Source organism: Erigeron canadensis, chromosome 3, assembly GCF_010389155.1.
Source record: "Erigeron canadensis isolate Cc75 chromosome 3, C_canadensis_v1, whole genome shotgun sequence".
In the NCBI taxonomy this organism is placed as follows: Eukaryota; Viridiplantae; Streptophyta; class Magnoliopsida; order Asterales; family Asteraceae; genus Erigeron; species Erigeron canadensis.
The window spans coordinates 37,582,890-37,601,554 of NC_057763.1; the positions used below are offsets into that span (position 1 = coordinate 37,582,890).

Here is an 18,665-nt window from a genome sequence, read left to right on the forward strand (position 1 = left end):
TTGACAAAGAGCTTTTGAGTGAGTGACAACCACTAAATCATTAAACATGAAAATTGTCCAACTGAAACCTAAATAAACAAGAAACTTAGCAATTATTTATGACTTGCGAAAGGTAAAAACATTTATGCTTCCCTTCTAACCTAACTATGTTAGTGTGTAATTCATCAGGCTCTGTTATCTTAGATCATTAGATTACACAACTATTTTTGTTTGCTCTTTACATACCACTAGAGATCACTAATTCTAGTTTCTTATCTTCGCATTATGATGTTCGCCCTATCCTGCATGATTATATATATCCATCCCCATCTAGGGTTGCACTCTCACCCATTCATAGCGACCTTGAAGCGGGTTTTCATTCACAATATCGAAGTTGTACCTGCATAATTAAATCACAGTTGAGAACCAAAAAAAATAATCAATTTCATGCCAACCGTATTATCCGCCCATTGGTTGACCAAGTCAACATGGTAAGAATTTACGGTTAGACATGCTTATGAGAAGAAAGGTCAAATTTAATGTACTTTTCAGAAAAGCGCCGTTGCTGCTCCAATGCATGATGGACGAAGAACTCTTCGATCTCCTGTGCTGAAGGCATGATCCTCTGAATGGAATTCTGTATAATTTGATTAGAATCATTTTGAATTGCCGGCCTTGTACTAGATCCGGGAGTACTAATGGCATTTGAGTCCCTTATAAAGCTACAAGGTGTGCTTTCCCTGGTACTCCTACATAATAAATGTTGATTAGCACAACAGAACTTAGCAAAAAAAGAAAGTCATATTACACAACATTTATTACAATTCAGATAATGAATCTTTACCTCATATTAGACACAAAATTCTCTCTTTTGCTACAAAGAACATTTGTAAAGTGAACTAGCTATGAAGCTATAGACTTAAAAAAAACACACTTATCTATACCAGGGCCCAACTAGAAAGATGCATTCCATGGCTATATACAGTTAGCAGGATAAAAACAAATTATATCAGACCCAAAAAAAGATTTACTTTATAAAATAATGATAGTGGAAGTGAAAGCTTTCAATCCTTTTCCTGCTCAATTGTTTGTGTACACAGTTAACTGACAGAAGATTAAAAAACAAATTATATGGGGCCTATCCTCTTCCATGCATGCTATCAAATTGTTGATTGAATCTAAACTGGGAAATGGCAATGGTTAACAACTGATAGATACAGAATTGGTCTTGATTTTTTTGTTCTAGCAAAGTTTACCATCAAGTTCAAACTAGAATGCTACACAACTTTTTAACTTTTAACAATACAAGTATTTAAAGAAGTTACCTTGATATGGAAAAGATACCAATTGAAAATAAATGAGACCATGTGGCAAATAATTAAAATGTTGGGTTCAGCCATAGCAACATCTCACATTCTCACCATCCATGTCTTTTAAAATTTGGTAAGAAAGAAAATAAGTAAGTGGTCCAGCCAGAACTAGCCATGTTTTGTAGTCACTTTCTAATTGAAAATTTAGTTTCCACAACAATGATACTATGGTTATGAAAAAACTAAACCAGATCTATAAATCACTCAAGGTAAAAACATGGCCAAAAAGAAACTCTTTTGACACTTTTATGAAAACTGCTTGTACAAGCACACCAATCCAGGGTATATTGAAATCTAGCATAAGCATGAGCCACAATAACAAACTACTAATACGATCTAGATGAGTAACAAAAAAGTAACACCTCAAAAGCTGAACCCTCTACTACCATGCAAACAATTTAATGAAATAACAAACAAAAAAGTACAATTATAGTTCCAGAATAATTTCAATAGCATGAACTTATAGGTAAGAAAAAATATGCCATACAAAAAGTCATAATGAAAAATCATGGAAAAAAAAAGGCAGAACTCAAGAGGTAGGCTAATATGATTAAATTCTTAATTTTAGTCTTGTACCTGATATATGAAGGAAAAAAGAGCCACAAAATGTTTTATTTAGCATAAAGATGTAAATACAAAAATAACCAATGTATTTGCCTTTCATACCCAAATGTGTTCATTTTCTTACAAAAAGACATGCTCTTTTTATCGCATTTTGGTAGTGTGTTAGCAACAAAAAAAAATCAACAATTTTAAAAGTTATTGCTTTCATTTAAGATAGTACCCCACATGATGATGCAATGAAGAAAAAGAAATGAAAACACTTTTACATAAGAGAACAAGAAAGTTTACCCCAAAGTGCATTAGCATATACTACCATATATTAACCAATACTAAAATAAATTTACACTCACAAAAGACAATAGAAAACACACTTTAAGAATTACAAAACAAATCAAAGGGATATAAACTCAAGAAAATCCCAAATTTCTTTAATTCATCAAATTATAAACTAATTAAAAAGATGATTTTTTATTTTTGATAGAATAGATTTATTAATAATGAAACCTACGAGTACAAAACATGTATAAAAATCACCTGTTTTCCTAAATATATAAAATACCCAAAAAATTGATTATTTCATTGAAAAGGATGACTTTTTAATTTTTATATAAGCCTAATATTGAAAAATAAAAATTCTAGACCGTATAAAAATGACACCTTTTTCCCTAATACAATCAAAAAACTAATTAATAAATTTTTTAAACAATAAATGAAAGCAATAAACATAGCAATTTTCCTTTGTATGTAAAAATAATAAAATATCTATATATATTCAATATAAAAAAAAAAAAATTATACCTCTCTCTGCTTTCAAAATCAGCATTATTTTCACCACAAGAAGCTTCTAGAGTACCAAATTCTTCAACTTTGATCTGGGTATCATTCAAAATTCGATCTTTTTCATGACCCGACCCGGAATTAACAGAGCAAGACCCACCCGAGCAAACAACCAACCGAGAGTTACCGTTTTGCTGACGGAAACTTGCCACCGGCGGCTTCTCTAGCTTCCGGCTGCGCAGCTGCATATAAGCCATCTCGTGCTTATGATCCGGCACCGACGAATCTCCGGCGCCATTGACTGAATTTTGAAGTTTTTGTAAGGCTAGGGTTTTGGCGCGTGTACGGACACCTAGAGTTGACTGAGAGACGTCCATGACTGCTACGACGTCGTTTGATAGCTTTGATTTGCGCATGTATTTGCCCATATTTGTAATTTTGATTTGATTGATTAGGGGAAATTAGGGTTTCATAAAACTTGAATTTGGGGGTTTGAGGGAGAGAGAAAGAGAGAGAGTATGAAAGGGGGGGGAAATGAGTTGGGGGGAAAAATTAGGATTATGAAATTAGGGTTGGTGTGGCGGTAATGTATTATTATACCGCTAGAAGTAAAGGGAATATTCTTTCTTTTTCTTTTTTCTCGAATAATTTATATTAATTAACTTATTCAAATATAGATAATGTTTAAGTTGATAATAAATGATAATGTATTTGCATTTAAAATTTTTTGAAACTAAATATGATCTTATCTTATCTTATGCTTTTACTTCACAAATAAGTACAAAATATTTATGTAGGATATTTTCTCATATTAGATTTGTGTCAAATAAAAGTTAATGAATTTTTTAAAATAAAATAAATTATTAAGCAAATGTAATTGTAAATAAAAAAAGTTATAAGTTTAAAATTTAAAAAATATAAGAAAACACAAATGGTTAATTTAAATATAAACAATGTAAATAAAATTAAATAAAATAAGATATTACGTAAGTTTGAAACAATAAACGAGAATATTTTATTTTATCATTTTGTAATAAATAATTGCAGCTAAATTTTTTTTTCATCTTTCAATCTTTGATGCATAAAAGAGAAAATAAATGATAATTATAAAAGTTGCAAGAATGGTCTAGTGTTATGTGAAAAGAAAATATTGCCACTCACGTGTGTAGCGTGTGACTTTTCTGACAGCTAAAACTAAGGATCGAAACTTTTGAATACTAGTTGTTATCAAAATCTTAATTAAAATTAGACTACCATTACAACGATAAGTGATTTAGACATGTCCTTGAGTTTTAGTTCAATGGTTGAAAGATCATCACCCCTTGCATGAGGTATTATGTTCAAACCTTGGGGAGGACATAGGGCTTGGCTTGAATATACCCAAGTTCAAATTTGAGGGGGCATGGTTTACCTCTATTAATCATAGTGCCTTCGGACGGATTAGTAGAGGTTTTTCTCCTCGTCAGGTATTTGAAATAGGCATTTATACTTCTAAGGAACTCTCTAGCGCGGACCCGTTTAAGATAACGTATACTAGACCTCTTGTTGTCCAATTGTGACACGAAGTTTTAACGAAATTTATCTTTCAAAAAAAAAAGTGATTTAGATTGCATACATACCAAAAGGTTCGAAGAAGGATAATGAGTGAAGATCTGCCCCAGCCAAGTCGTCGACCGCTACGGACATAGATCTAGATATAAAATAAATAAATTAGATAGAGTGATAACATAGGGACTAAAATTGCAATGTACACTAAAAAAATATAAAATGCTTTCTAAAAAAAGCATAACTATTGAAGATGTCCTAAACGACTATGAAATTATCACATTTTGCGACGAAGATTGACAAAAGTCAAATGTCCTATTACTTTATCAAATCTATCCCAGACGTATTAATTGCATGGTTTTGAGATAATATTTGTTTAAGTTGAGAAACAACGCCTTAAATTACGGTATTTATTATGTCAACTTTAATAACATATAATCTGTTGTAAATCGTGTAGTTTATGACTTATGTTTACAACTAATGTACTAGATAAATTTTAGACTGCCATCACCAATTTAGTGAGGTGGTAGAGGACTAGAGGGTTTGATTTTTGGTGTAAAATATCAAGGTTAATCTTTATCAATGGAGTAGTTTAAGATTATTTGGAGCATTATAGTTCTAATATTTGTTATTCAAATATATATATATATATATATATATATATATAAATGACCCTATTTATATATTTAGAAGTTTTCCTATTCATTGTCCTAAGGATATAAATTACGTATTGCAAAATTTTATATATGAAAATAATTGTTCCCATGAATAAATTTCAACCCCTAACTATCCATAATCCAAGGAGGTGTTTGATACGATAAAATGAAAAGATGATAAATAAAATGAGAAACACTTTCATTGTTTGGTAACACAAGAGAATGAAATCGAGAATGAAAAAATGAGAATGATTTCAATTCTCTTTATTCTCTACTAATTGTTGAGAAACAGTGGGAATGAAAAAAAAAAAATTTTTATGATATTATATGTGTTAATATTAATTATTAATTAAAATTTTGTATTTCTCTTATATTCATTATCTATTTGTACCATATGACATACATTCTCGTTCCAAATACTTATTATCTTTCTCACTATATTCATTCACTATTACATTTTAATTTCTTATGATTTCCTCCTATCAAACACCCAAAGGTTTAGGTTGGATGGAGTGCCCTGGGGACCGAACCGGTACCTGTCCGGTACCGGATTGAACACCAATCCGTCCTACCGGTACCCAACGGTGGGGAGGGATTTGGGAAGGGTGGTACCGGTTTTGCTGCCGCTTTTGATGACCGTTGGCTTCTTTTCCAATGTTTTTTTTTTTATTGAAACTAGGGTCCATCGATATGTATATACTATATGTATACATGTTGCAGGCTTTGGAGAAGACAAGATCAAAGAGAAAACAATATATATATTTTCAATTTCAACCTTGAAAATTCTAGTTATTTACTAGAATGGTCCAAAAGTATTTTATTTTATTTTATTTTTTGTAATCTATACGTTAAGTTATTATTATTATTATTATTAATATTTTGATTGGTTTATAAGAATTTTGTAGTTATAAAATTAATTACAGAAAAAAATAATTTTTATTTGAATGAAAAAATAAAATAGTTTTAGTTATTATTTAAAATTAAAAAGAAAATAGAATAAATAGATAAGGGTAGAATAAAATAGTTTTACTTCTTCAACTTTATATTTTTAGTGGATTACATCACTTTGAGAGATGAAAAACATGAAAAGTGTTCGAACTTTTTTAGCATCTTACATCCCTCAAACGGATGCAATCCACTAAAAAGGTAAAATTGAAGCACGAAATCCACTAAAAATAAGATGATTTATGCAATTAACTCAAAAGAAAAAGTGAAAACTTTAGGTAATGGGCTTATGGCGTTAAGCAATGAAGGCCTACACTGTTTAGTATGCTATGCCCTACGTGTTTGTCATTACTCATTACATTGTACACACATACACTGCACACGATATACATATACACGTGCATATATTTGAATAGATACATGCCTACAATCTTCTCGATTCTAGTACTCCATCACGGCACCACGTCGTTCTAATGTTTTCCACAAAGCTATACTTTTAAGAAATAATTAATCTTTCTAATATAATAGTCTAAAAATCCTCCTAATTTTTAGATAAGGATATGTGAAAAATCACAGGGTGAGATTAGAAAAGAGAATTAGTAATATCCACATGTCACAATTTAAAGCTATTAGGAGAATTTTTAAACTAACTTTTTAGAAGGATAAATCATTTTCTATACTTTTTTTTCCTAAAACCATCTTTATATATACTACTAGTCTATTGTACGGGTAGTCTCAAGATATAAAAATCTTATAATAATTGTGAAACAAAAAGTGTATGACCAATATCATATAAATAATGATTTCAGTTTACCTTTTTCTTTCCCCAACTTTAGTTAATTAAAAAGAAAAAAAAAACCGTATGACCAATATCACAACTTAATCAATACGAAAGTTAAAGAAAAAACATATGAAAATTAAATCCATATAAATATTGATTCAAGTTTATTTTTTTTTCTCCAAACTTTAGTTAAATAAAAAAAGAAACAAAAAAGTAGATAGATAGATAATAATAATAATAATAATAATAAAGTTTTTTTTATATGATTATTTTATTAAAAGCTGGTTACTTTTTATTAAATAAATATTAAAAAATAGATGATTAAAGAGCAGGGAGTATTAAGCTAAAGGAGGGATTAAGGTGGCAAGTGTACCTCCAACCTTCTATTTTAGTTATATTATTATACATAGATATATAAAATACAACTGAACTAATAGTTTATTAACCAAACACAACTCTTTTATATATCAAAATAACTTTTGATGATGTTATCATCTAACTAATATAATAAAATTGATTATGGTGGACCAAATAAATGATAGATGGATAAATACAATTTTTTTTAACAAACTTAGTCGTTAATTAATAAAGAGTGATATTCATACAACAAGTTTTAGACATCTATAATAAATGTACAAAATTTATTTCGTAAGGTACAATTGTATCATGCATAAATAGTTGTAGATGGTTAAAATGTGTTGTATAAATATCAATTCCGTTAATTAATATTAATATAATAACATAGAAACTCCAATCCATTTAAAAAACTACAACCTTTTATTTTGGTTTTTTTAAAAATTTTTATTTTCAATTACAATCTTATTGCCTAACAATCTTATTTTAACTTTTATGTTTAAATCTTTTTTTTTATATATTTTAATTTTAAACTTAATCTTCTTTAAGTCTCCATCTTCTTATATTCAACAAAAAACGTGATTTTTTCAATTTCGACGGATCAATGTGTTGTTAAACACTTAAATAATGATAATTAGTTATGCACTATGTTAGCTTTATCTGTACATGTAAACATGAATGATTAGCAATCTAAAGTTTATTGGGTTATTTTATTTTAGGGTTAACTACCTTGAAATGTAACTAGCTAAAACCAAATATCTATAGTAGGAACGAACTAAGGTTTTGGACATCGTATGTTAACAACTTGATAACTTGTCTAAATTATGTAATATGACATACGTGGCAACCCATATGAGCTGCCACGTGCAAGTTTTTGATTGGTCGACTCATGACTTAAACATTTTTACTAAGTTTACATCACACAATATCCAATCTGGTAGTTGATTCCCACTATAAACATTTGATTATAGTTAATCACATTTTGACGCACTTAACTTTTTATTTTAATGTTTTAAAAATGGGGAAAACGTACACATATACATGATTGAAAAATGTTGATAAATAAATATATAGAATAAGAATTAGCCTGTTACAATTATTAATATCATAGTATATTGAGTATAAAACGAAATTTGGTGTAATTTTTGATGTCGCATCAAATTTGGAGTGTTTTTTTTTTTTAAGGTGAAATTTGTTGGAAACCTTTGTGTCTTGATTTAATAGCGGCAGGTCTAACATACGTTGTTTTAACCGGATCCGCACTAGAGAGCTCTATCGAAGTAGAATGCCTAATTCAAATACCCGATGGGGGAAAACCCTTACTAATCCGCCTGAAAACACGACGATTAACAGAGGTAAACTTTGTTCATTCAGGCTTGAATTTGGTTATACCCAAGCCAAACCATCGTAAAATGGACTTTCTATGTTATCCTCAAGGCTTGAACACAATATTTCTTGAATGTGAGATGATTTTTCAACCGTTGAGCTAATGCTTATGGACAAATATTACAATACATGTTACATGGCGTATACATTGTATATTTTTTTCTTTTCTTTTTCTTTTACTAGCAAATGTTACTCGTAACTTGCAAGTACATTTCAAACCAAAAGCTTCAAAACTTTCCATCTTCCCCTTAGACAACCCCTTTGGTATTAACAAGGTTGTTTTAAGCGTGAAATCTCATGGATTTACTTACATTAAAGACTTAAAGGTATTAAATAACACAATTTTTGAAGTAAAATTTGATAATAAATAAAAGTGGTGAGCTTTTTTGTTATACAAGGTCAGCAAAATTAGATACCATAATACAATAAATTCCATGTTAAGCTAGCTAGGCTAAAGGTCTAAGGTTGTAGGGTAAATCATATATTTGAGGCGCTAATTTTATTCTTTTTATGACCTAATTTCCGGCTTTTTCCGTACTTGATTATTCCTTTTGGACTTACGTGCACAAACAACAACGATTTTCTGGTTAAAGTATTCAAAATCTCTACATATATATTGGTTTTCAGAAATTTTATACTACTAATTAGTTTATTACTCGATAAATCCTTCTAATCAAGTATTCTAATAATTCTCCTAAAACATTAAGAAAGTGACATGTGATATCCACTAATTATCTTTCATAATATTGCCTCATGAATTTTCCAAATGTTACCATCTTATAGTTAGGAGGATTATTAGGCTATTTGATTAGGAGGATTAATCATTTCCCTATTATTATTATTACGAGAGAAAGTATCCGCGTTGCGGCGGTGAGATGGTGGGGTGATAGGTCATATAATGTGATAGGTCATAAAGTGTGATAGTCAAATGTCTTAGTCGTACAGGTTCTGCCCTCAGATTTAAAAATTTGTCGAAAATATATCGAATGACATTTCTAATGAAAGAACATAAAATTTTAAGAATACCCATATAATTTTTATAATTTATCGATGTACGATTTTTTATATAAAAGATTTTTAATGAATCAAAGGAATAAAATGATTTATAAAGGAAAGTGAAAAAAAAAGTGGTTGAGATTTGAGGAGAGAAATGAAAATGAAAGTTGAAAGTTGAGGGTTATTAATGGATTGTACATTATGTATTATCATGTGTATATTATTGAAATTGAAAGTTGAAACTTTATTTACTCTACAATACAGTAAAGAAAAGATAGATATAAAGATTTTAGGTAAAATAAAACAAGTATTAAAGTAAAACAAATAAAACAATAGGTTTCTATTCACTAAAATTCACCGTGCATTATTCAAATCATTATGTATCAATTGTTTCATGAATCTTTGTGCATCAATTTAACCATGATATAAGGGTCAAGATCTTATTTTATTTTTTTTACTTTAATATTTATTTTATAATACCAATGATATAGATTATACATATAATAATATATAAAGGGGCAATAAGGTAAATAGAGGGGGCATAACACGTGGTTGTTTCATTGGTAGGGGCATCTCCTTAAAACCGATGCACAAGAAAGCGAATCTTTCTCAACTCTCTTCCCGCTAAAGCCCTCCGCCACATTTTATTGGCCCATTCTCATCAATTTTTTCATCCAGAGTAAAAGTAATACTACCAGCCAAGGTTTCATTTGTGTTTTTAGTGCAAATTTAGAAGCTTTATAATTAAATTTTAAAACATATGTATTATGTAATACGAGTAATAATGATATAATAATAATAATATATACTAAACGAGTTAATTACATAGATAAATCATTTAACTACATAAATTTAAAACGAGTAGCTATTACCATATTAGCGTCAATATAATTTATTACGGAGTATTATGTAATAATAACTACATATATCAAAACAATGGAGTAAAATATTCAAGTGGAAATCGATGCATTTGTTCATAGATATTTGTAAATGTTTAAATGCTTCAATAAATGCATACATTAATCTAAATTTCAGTTCCTAATAACGGTAGTTTACAAGAATTTATGATTAATTTAAAACTTATCATTTAGGGATTAGAATTTTTTCTACGCACGTTATTCAACACCAGCTTGACGTATTATGTTATTGTAAGTTTTAAAATTATAAGTAATTTATCGACAAAATTCTTTCGCTGGTTAATTGACTTTACGGAAAACATACTTCATAAGGGGGATGACAACCCACCTCCCACTCACTTTTTCACCACTCACTTTTCACCAATCATATTATGACACTTCAACTCCACCACGTACTCACCACTCATCCGAATTTTGTCGGCATCCGACCACTCACTTCACCACTAACTAGTATTTAATAAAAGGTAAACATAAAAACAAAAATAAAGTCAAATCATATGGAATGATTGGAAGAAAATGGATTATAGAGTGCGTGGTCTGACCATTCATTTTGACGCCACCACTCGTGGTGAGGGGTTGACGGCGGTGTTCCAACGTGGTGCCACGCCCACCACTCGTCCATAATCCATCTAATGTCAACCCCTAACTTTTACTCGTATCACAGAAGTAAAGATCTCGTTTTTTAATTTGTCACTAGTTATCAATATTTGTTGAAACCTAAAAGTAAACTCACCATTTAATTAAAATGATAAAATCAATAACTTTGGGGTTATTAGAGTACAAAATAATGTAGCACCGGGATATATTTAGATTGTGGTATAGTGTTTCTTTTGACTAATTGGTATTGTTTGTATTATTCAATATATCTTTTAGAATCTAATATAATTGACAAGTATATATATATGCTAGCTTATATATTTACTACTTTATAAAATTTATCACACTTTTTCTCCTATCATTTTTTAACACCATCTTTCATAAAAATGTACCCATGTGAAAAGACCATTCTACCTATAATGAATATTAATTTTTTCACTTTTATTTATTAATCTAAACCTATTCACTTAAAATAAATATAATATCCTTAATAGACAACATCACGCCACACCGCCACAACCCGTCACGTCACACATAAAATTCTAAAATAACTATATTATCCTTTTTACATTAATTAATTAACAAATAACTACACCGCCACCACGTACCCGTCACGCCACACCACTACCAACCGCCGTCGCCATCACCGCTGCATTGCGCGGATAAAATGCTAGTAATTTATCTTATAATTGCATATTGTGATAGATAAATTAATCAACATTTTGGTCGACTAATCATCTTCTTGTTGAGATAGTTAAATCATTTTCTTTTAAGTTATCCAAATTGACATTGATCGATGATTCACTACAATGATAATAGTAATTTTTCACACGTGTTCGTTACGTTTTACTTTTGTTAAGTTTATCTATAATATTATCTAGATATTACACTTTTGTTGAAAAGTTAAATAAAAAAATACGTAATGATCATCTTATCTTAATAAATCAATTTATATCATTACTCACTAATTTTTTAAAAAATTTCATTATTCCTTTAAAATCTTTTTAAAAAATTTTCATTATTCATTTAAAATCAAGGGTAAATTACAAAAATCATACCTGAGGTTTGTTCAAAACTACACTCGTTATATCTACAAGTTAAAAATTACGCGAGACATACCTATCGTTTGCAAAAACCCACACTTATCATACCTAACCCTAACGGAGCTTGACGGACTGTTAAGTTTGGTCACATGCCAATCACATGAATGTGTAAAAGACTCTTTTGCCCCATATTTAAACCCCCCCCCCCCTTCTCCCTTCTTGTTGCCACTCCCTTCTTCTTCCCCAGGTTCACCCCAGATTCATTATACTTCATTTTACTTCTTTTAGTTTTAAGTTAAAATATATTTATATCAAAAACCACAACTTACAAACACCACTACCTGATAATCATTTGAACAAACCTAAGATGGCTAAACAAGTAGTAAAAAACACTGAATATCTCCAAAATCAAAAGACATAACAATCACCACATTGACAAAGCAATCTTATCCTACTTTATTTTAACTTAAAATCTCACTTTTGTTGTATCATCATCATCATCATATTTATATATTGACACACACACACACACACAAATAATATATATATAATATATATCGACACACACACACACAATATTGTATAATCGATAAATAAATATAAAATCAGCAAGAAGCAGATCGACGTCATCGATCCAATGGAGATACTTGAATCCGACTTAGTACTTGAAAAGACCTAAACGTCTTGCTATCACTGTAATAGATCTGATCGAAATATGCCAACACCATCTTGGAGGTCGGAATATGCAGATCTTGTTTTATTTCGTAGCCATATACAATGTTATTTATTTGGTAATTAAAATCTTTTTTTTTCTTTTCTTTGTTTCCATTATATCTATAAAGCTGTTATTGTAATAATTATTATTATTGATGGAATTGAATATAGAAAAAGATGGTTTTTGTTGTGGATTTTCGATGTGAACTTTTAGAAGGTGTTAAATTTTGATGATAATTGTTGTGATTGTGATTTTAATTTGATATTTGTTTGTGATTTTTGATATAAATTTTTGGGATTAAATTTGTTGATGTTATTGAAATCTGGGGGGAAAAAAGAAGAAGAATGAGACGATGATCATGATGAAGAATAGATATGGGTGGAGAAAATACTATTTAATTCCCTCACATGTGTGGCATGTGACCAAACTTAACAGTCCGTCAAGCTCCGTTAGGGTTGGGTATGATAAGTGTGGGTTTTTGCAAATGATAGGTATGTCTCGCGTAATTTTTAAATTGTAGGTATGACGAGTGTAGTTTTGAACAAACCTCAGGTATGATTTTTGTAATTTACCCTAAAATCAATTAACTTACATCAATTATAACCATTATTCACCATCGGTCGTCGTAACACCCCATCGTCGCTGTATTAGGCAAGTATCCATATAATTTCTAAAATATTTCCACCACTACCTTTATATTAATTACATTTATATCAACTTACATCAATTACATTTATATCAACCTACACCACCACATAGCCGTCGCAGCCATTATCACCGTATTGGACATATATCGTGCTAGTATAAATAATATATAATTACAAATTGTCCACATTTTTAACTTTCTGTTACAATATATAAAATTATATGTATGGATAGTTCTTGATATACATTAAGGAAAATAATAAATCATCCTAAAGATTAATCTAAAAATTATGTAAAAGTATAAGAAGGTGATATGCGTTATTCACAAATTCTCTTTCCTAATCTTGACTCCTGATTTTGACACATGTGTTTATCTAAAAGTTAAGAGAATTATTAAATCATTAAATTAGGAGGATTAATCATTTCCCATACATTAAAAGTGTTAGAACAATTTAATGATATATATTTTTTTAACACTTTCGAGATGTAGCCGTATTAGTTGTACTCGTTATTCGATTAAAACCAAACTTACCCATATCCATATTTTAGACCATTGTTAAGTGGAGAACTATATCATTTACATTTTCATGCTAAAGGGTTGATTAATTATTAACGGACTATATAATGTGTAACTGTCCTTGAACATTAGCTCAATGGTTGAAAGACCATCCCCTCATACATGAGGTCTTGTGTTCAAACCTTGGGAAAGACATAAGGATATCCCTTTATGAGGGTTTGGCTTAGGTTTACCCAGATTCAAGTCTTTAAACAGAGTTTACTCCTATTAATCGTCGTGCCTTCGGGCGGATTAGTAGAGTTTTTTTTCCCCATCGGGTATTTGAAATAGACATTTTTACTTCGATGGAGCTCTCTAGCGCGGATCCGGTTAAGACAACGTAGGTTAGACTTCTCGCTGTCGAATCGCGACACGAAGTTTTTAGCGAAATTCACCTTTCAAAAAAAAAAGTTCTATAATGTGTAACTAATTAATTAAGTTAAACTACTAAATCAAACAAGAGGCCATATTTAACCCATTAATAATTCGTTTCATACGTCAATATATTTTAGAATGTCAGGGGCATGCAAAAGAGATCAAACCTCGTAATTTCTTCTTCTTAATTGTCGACATAGATTCTTTACAAAACTAAATTCACCTTCTTTGATGCAGTATTTTAGGTAAGACCTTAATCACGTTGTTTGTATGTTATCCGTACGTTTTTTATGTTATCGATCGATATTCATACATTTATTTGCTGGTTATATTGAAATTTGATTTGAAATAATGTGAAAGTTGTATGTGTAGTTTATTAGTATATGCTATGTGTGTATCGTGCCAAATGAGATTTGTGGTTACTTTTGTGATACGATATATCTATTTCTTATGCGAACGTAATGATTTACATGCTTGAATTTATATGTAACGTTCTATATATCTTGCAGATTAGAAAATGATTGTTGTTCTAAAAAGTTTTGAATTAAACTTATTTGTATTAAACTCTCAAATTGACATAATTTTTCTCCTTTATATTTTAGTACTAGTACTATTTGAAGAAGCTTAGTGTTTGCCTTCCATGAATGAAGTAATAATCTATAAGTAAAAGTGCGATTATTATGATACTCATTGTTTTTTCTTTTTGTGTTATTTGATTTTTTTGAGCCGAGTTCGATCTGGGTAACTTAGTCAAGGCATCATAGACAAGGCATATTATTATTAGCACCTCAAACTAGTTTTGTTCATAGCTAATTGCAGAAATATGGCCGAGGTATGAGCTCTAGCGCTTTAATTATTATTATTGTAATTACATTATTTATCTACACCACACCACACCCTAGTACATAAAGGGGTTCGTTTTGACCCATATAGTCATGGTCAGGTCGATTCAAACTACTTTTATTTTTAGCGGGCCAATTGTAATATCTATCTAAAAGATACAGCTAAATTGAAATGGGTTGAACGGCTTCATAGCCACCTAAAGTGCATTGGTACTGCAGATAATGTAGCAGATCAGTTTTATAACAAAATTAGACTATTATCGTTACAATATTTATTTTGGTATGGAAAAAGATTTGGACCTCTTTTGACCCGTCTACTAGCAAGCAGCCGTTGTGGTAATATTCGTGTTTATGTAGTTTAGATGATGTACTTGTATGTGGAGTAATAACGCATCGGGCACATTTTATTTACATCCACAGGAGGGACAGAAGGTGAGTTTGCATGTGTATGACTTAAGCCAAGGGCTAGCTCGACAGGTCTCAAGTTCGTTTTTGGGGAAGGTGATTGAAGGCATATGGTAATACATCGTTCTATCCGTTTTCTTATATTGTGTACACAAATTTATTATTCAACGAGCACACTCTTTCTTTCTTTCGTGCTATTGTTTACAACGATTCACACAACACCATATATTCCCATATTTAATTACATGATTCGCATGAACATATGCAATTTCAGTAAGAGAGTAGAAGAAATTCTAATCTACAATTGTATGATCAATAGACTCTGATATATATATAATAGTGAATGACCACCCTATGATTGTGATGGAAGCCTTGATCCCCCATGGTTTAACCTATGTGGTCCCTGGATATGCAAGTTCAAAATACAGAATTAGTAGAGTTTAATCAGACGAAAAATCTCTTATGGAGTTCAAGAATAACCTGAAAATCAATTTGTAAGTGAAATATGTAACAAAAGTTTATGCATATGAATACCTGAAAGTATAGTTGCAAAGATTATTTTAGATCTCTACCTCTTCTTGTGTTCTTCTTCCTTAATTTTGCGGGGTCCACTCGTAAAATGGGACCCACATTCATATTTTTGTTCTTGTTACTAACTTGTATCAATCAATGAACAAACAATGTTAGATTAGTGACAACCAAAAATCTGATATGATCTCTTGTGTTGAAAAAATGAAGGCACACAGGAATAGTGGTATATGGCAACGAATATTATTTCGGTGGTGGCATACAACAAGCTCCTGTTGGAGCGGCGCCATATGGGACACCGCTTAAAACGGTTGATCTAGGCGTAACCAAGGTTCCAAAGGATGCCTTTGAATCATACCTAAAGGACATCAGCCCGCGCTACACTCAAGAAACTTATAATATAATGAAGCATAATTGCAATAATTTTAGCAATGAAGTTGCACAATATCTGGTGGGCACCAACATACCAGAATACATTCTCAACCTCCCTAATGAAGTCCTCAGCAGTCCATTGGCACCCCTTATGAGTATGTTACTAACCCCTTATATTTTTCTAAATCATTACAGTACTAATTAAATAGTGCACAATTAATTAATTGTGTAAAATGTCATTGTCTCATATGAAACAAGCTAGCTAAAATAAATAATGCTACATATGCGTGATGTCTACTTCAATTCAACCATGGTTCAACTTCTAGGTCAGGTGTCAGTCTTTGTTTTCAACTTGATGTGGGCTCTCTTCAACTATTTCAGAGTTTTGATGACTATGTTCACCTATCCGATACATACACTTACTCCAAACAGAAAATCGTCGGTGTGTGAGATGTTGTGTTTTTAAATAATATCTATATGTATATATTAAACTTTAATTCAGGAATACCACGTTTTTATATAGTAAAAGTTATACTTAAAAAAACAATTTTACCTACAAGCAAATTCTAAAAATACATGTGTGAACATATCAAATTATCTTCTTTTTTTCCTCTTCTTTCTTTGTTAATCAGTTGGACCATATCACATGTCACAAGCTAGCAGTGTTATAAACTTTTGTTTGTAAATTGACTGTACATGTGACGTTTCCTTTTAACTAAAGGTCATGTCGTATTGTTGCATTGAGTAGGTGCTATAGGTTTTCCACCCAATGAGGTGTGCAATTATCAATCTAAACTGTTGAGCAAATTGGATAACCTAGTGATGTATTTGACTCCTACGTCATGAAAAAGATATGAGAAGAGAAGTGGCAGGTCATAAAAATTGGTACTTGGTTGAAGGGGCCGTGTTGGGTTGACCCGAAATGTACTAATATTTCTACTGAATTTATAATGTGTCATAATAATTACAAAAGCGATCTTCTTTCAGTTATGTACTCCGTAAGTTTTTGTACATGTTTTATAAGACTTTCTATTCTAGTAACCCATTTAGCTATTCTTTTTAAAAAAGAATATTTTTACATATTTAGCTTGTTAGAGATACATTTCGACCCATCGATCAGTAATTGGGTCAAATGCCATTTTTGCAGTGCCAATGATTCAAAATCTAGAGGCTACATTAAGGGAAGGTGAAGTCCCACAATATCTTCAAGTCCAAACAACAAATGCATCATCAGAAAGCAGCCAAATCCAACCCTCTGACGCAGAGAATTCGCAACCGGTGGTTGATCCACTTGGAAATGCTAGGAGTGCGGTGCAAGAGGAGATCGCTAAGGAGTTTGCTGCCATTCAGGCTAAAGGAACGATGAGCCCGAGTGAGGCTGCAGCCCTTGCAACCAAAAATGTGATGCAAAAATATGGGTTCATGAATAGTAGCTAAAGTTGGTTTGTTTTTGCATCTGTCATTTTTTCAACATTTTCTGACTTTTTTTTTTTTGTCCAGTTTTTTGCCTGTTATCTTGGATTTATTGCGACTGCATATAATTGGACAACATATAAGTCAAATATGAGACCAAATGAAGGGCCCTTTTGTTTTCTAGCACATAATTAAGAAATGCAGTTTAATCATCTGTCAAATAGTGTCCATGTACATCAAAACTGTATCTTTTTGGGGATATTTAATGATGACTACAATGTTTACTATAAAATTCTAAATTTATATACCTGTGTCGTTTATGGTAAATGAATTGATAATATCAATAACATTGTCAATAGTAGAACTTAAAGTTGTAAACACTTCTCATACTCAGAATCGGATTTTCTCTTTGGACTTTGGGGGCATAAAACTATAAATCACGTTCTCATCCCAAGAAGACGAAATTCACTACATAATTAGTTTGATATAATTGTGTGATGTCATGAAGCAAAAAAATGGAAGAATATGAGAGATGGATGTGGAACAGTATGGTAGAACGATGTTATTAAGAGTAATGGTAGATGCTACTTTGTACTTTTGTAGTTGCTTCAACTTTGTTACTGTGTAATCGAGATCCTCTAAGTTGCTTCAACTTTACAGGTAAAGATAAAACAATTTGAACCATTGGAATAAAATCAATGATTGAGATTAAAATTTCAAGTTTGAATCTTGACTATTGATTATAATTTAACGGTTCAAGTTGCTTCAACTTTATGTATAAAGTTGAAACAACTTCAGAGAATTCTTATCCAACTGAATTTACATGTTATATGATAAATAAAAACTTCAAATTTTGATAAGTTCTGGGTGGTTTAAAATTTGACTTGTTAAGAACCATTGCAGC

At 30.7% G+C, this 18,665-nt stretch overlaps 1 protein-coding gene across 1 annotated transcript; it reads right to left on the minus strand.

Moving 5' to 3' along the window:
- Nucleotides 1-3,248, minus strand: LOC122593507 (cyclin-dependent kinase inhibitor 3). The gene is made up of 3 exons (XM_043765926.1): nucleotides 2,712-3,248; nucleotides 525-728; nucleotides 1-379 (listed from the first exon to the last, which is right to left on the minus strand). The coding sequence occupies exons 1-3, from the start codon at nucleotides 3,116-3,118 to the stop codon at nucleotides 310-312; spliced, it is 681 nt and encodes a 226-aa protein (XP_043621861.1). The 5' UTR covers nucleotides 3,119-3,248; the 3' UTR covers nucleotides 1-309.
- Nucleotides 3,249-18,665: the final 15,417 nt, after the last annotated feature.

Excerpts from the sequence above, each read along its gene's own strand:
- LOC122593507 (XM_043765926.1), bottom strand. The coding sequence starts at position 3,118 with ATGGGCAAATACATGCGCAAATCAAAGCTATCAAACGACGTCGTAGCA. Across the intron at positions 729-2,711 it reads GATTTTGAAAGCAGAGAGAG|GAGTACCAGGGAAAGCACAC; the intron begins GTATAATTTTTT and ends TTTATTATGTAG. Across the intron at positions 380-524 it reads CAACGGCGCTTTTCTGAAAA|GTACAACTTCGATATTGTGA; the intron begins GTACATTAAATT and ends TTAATTATGCAG.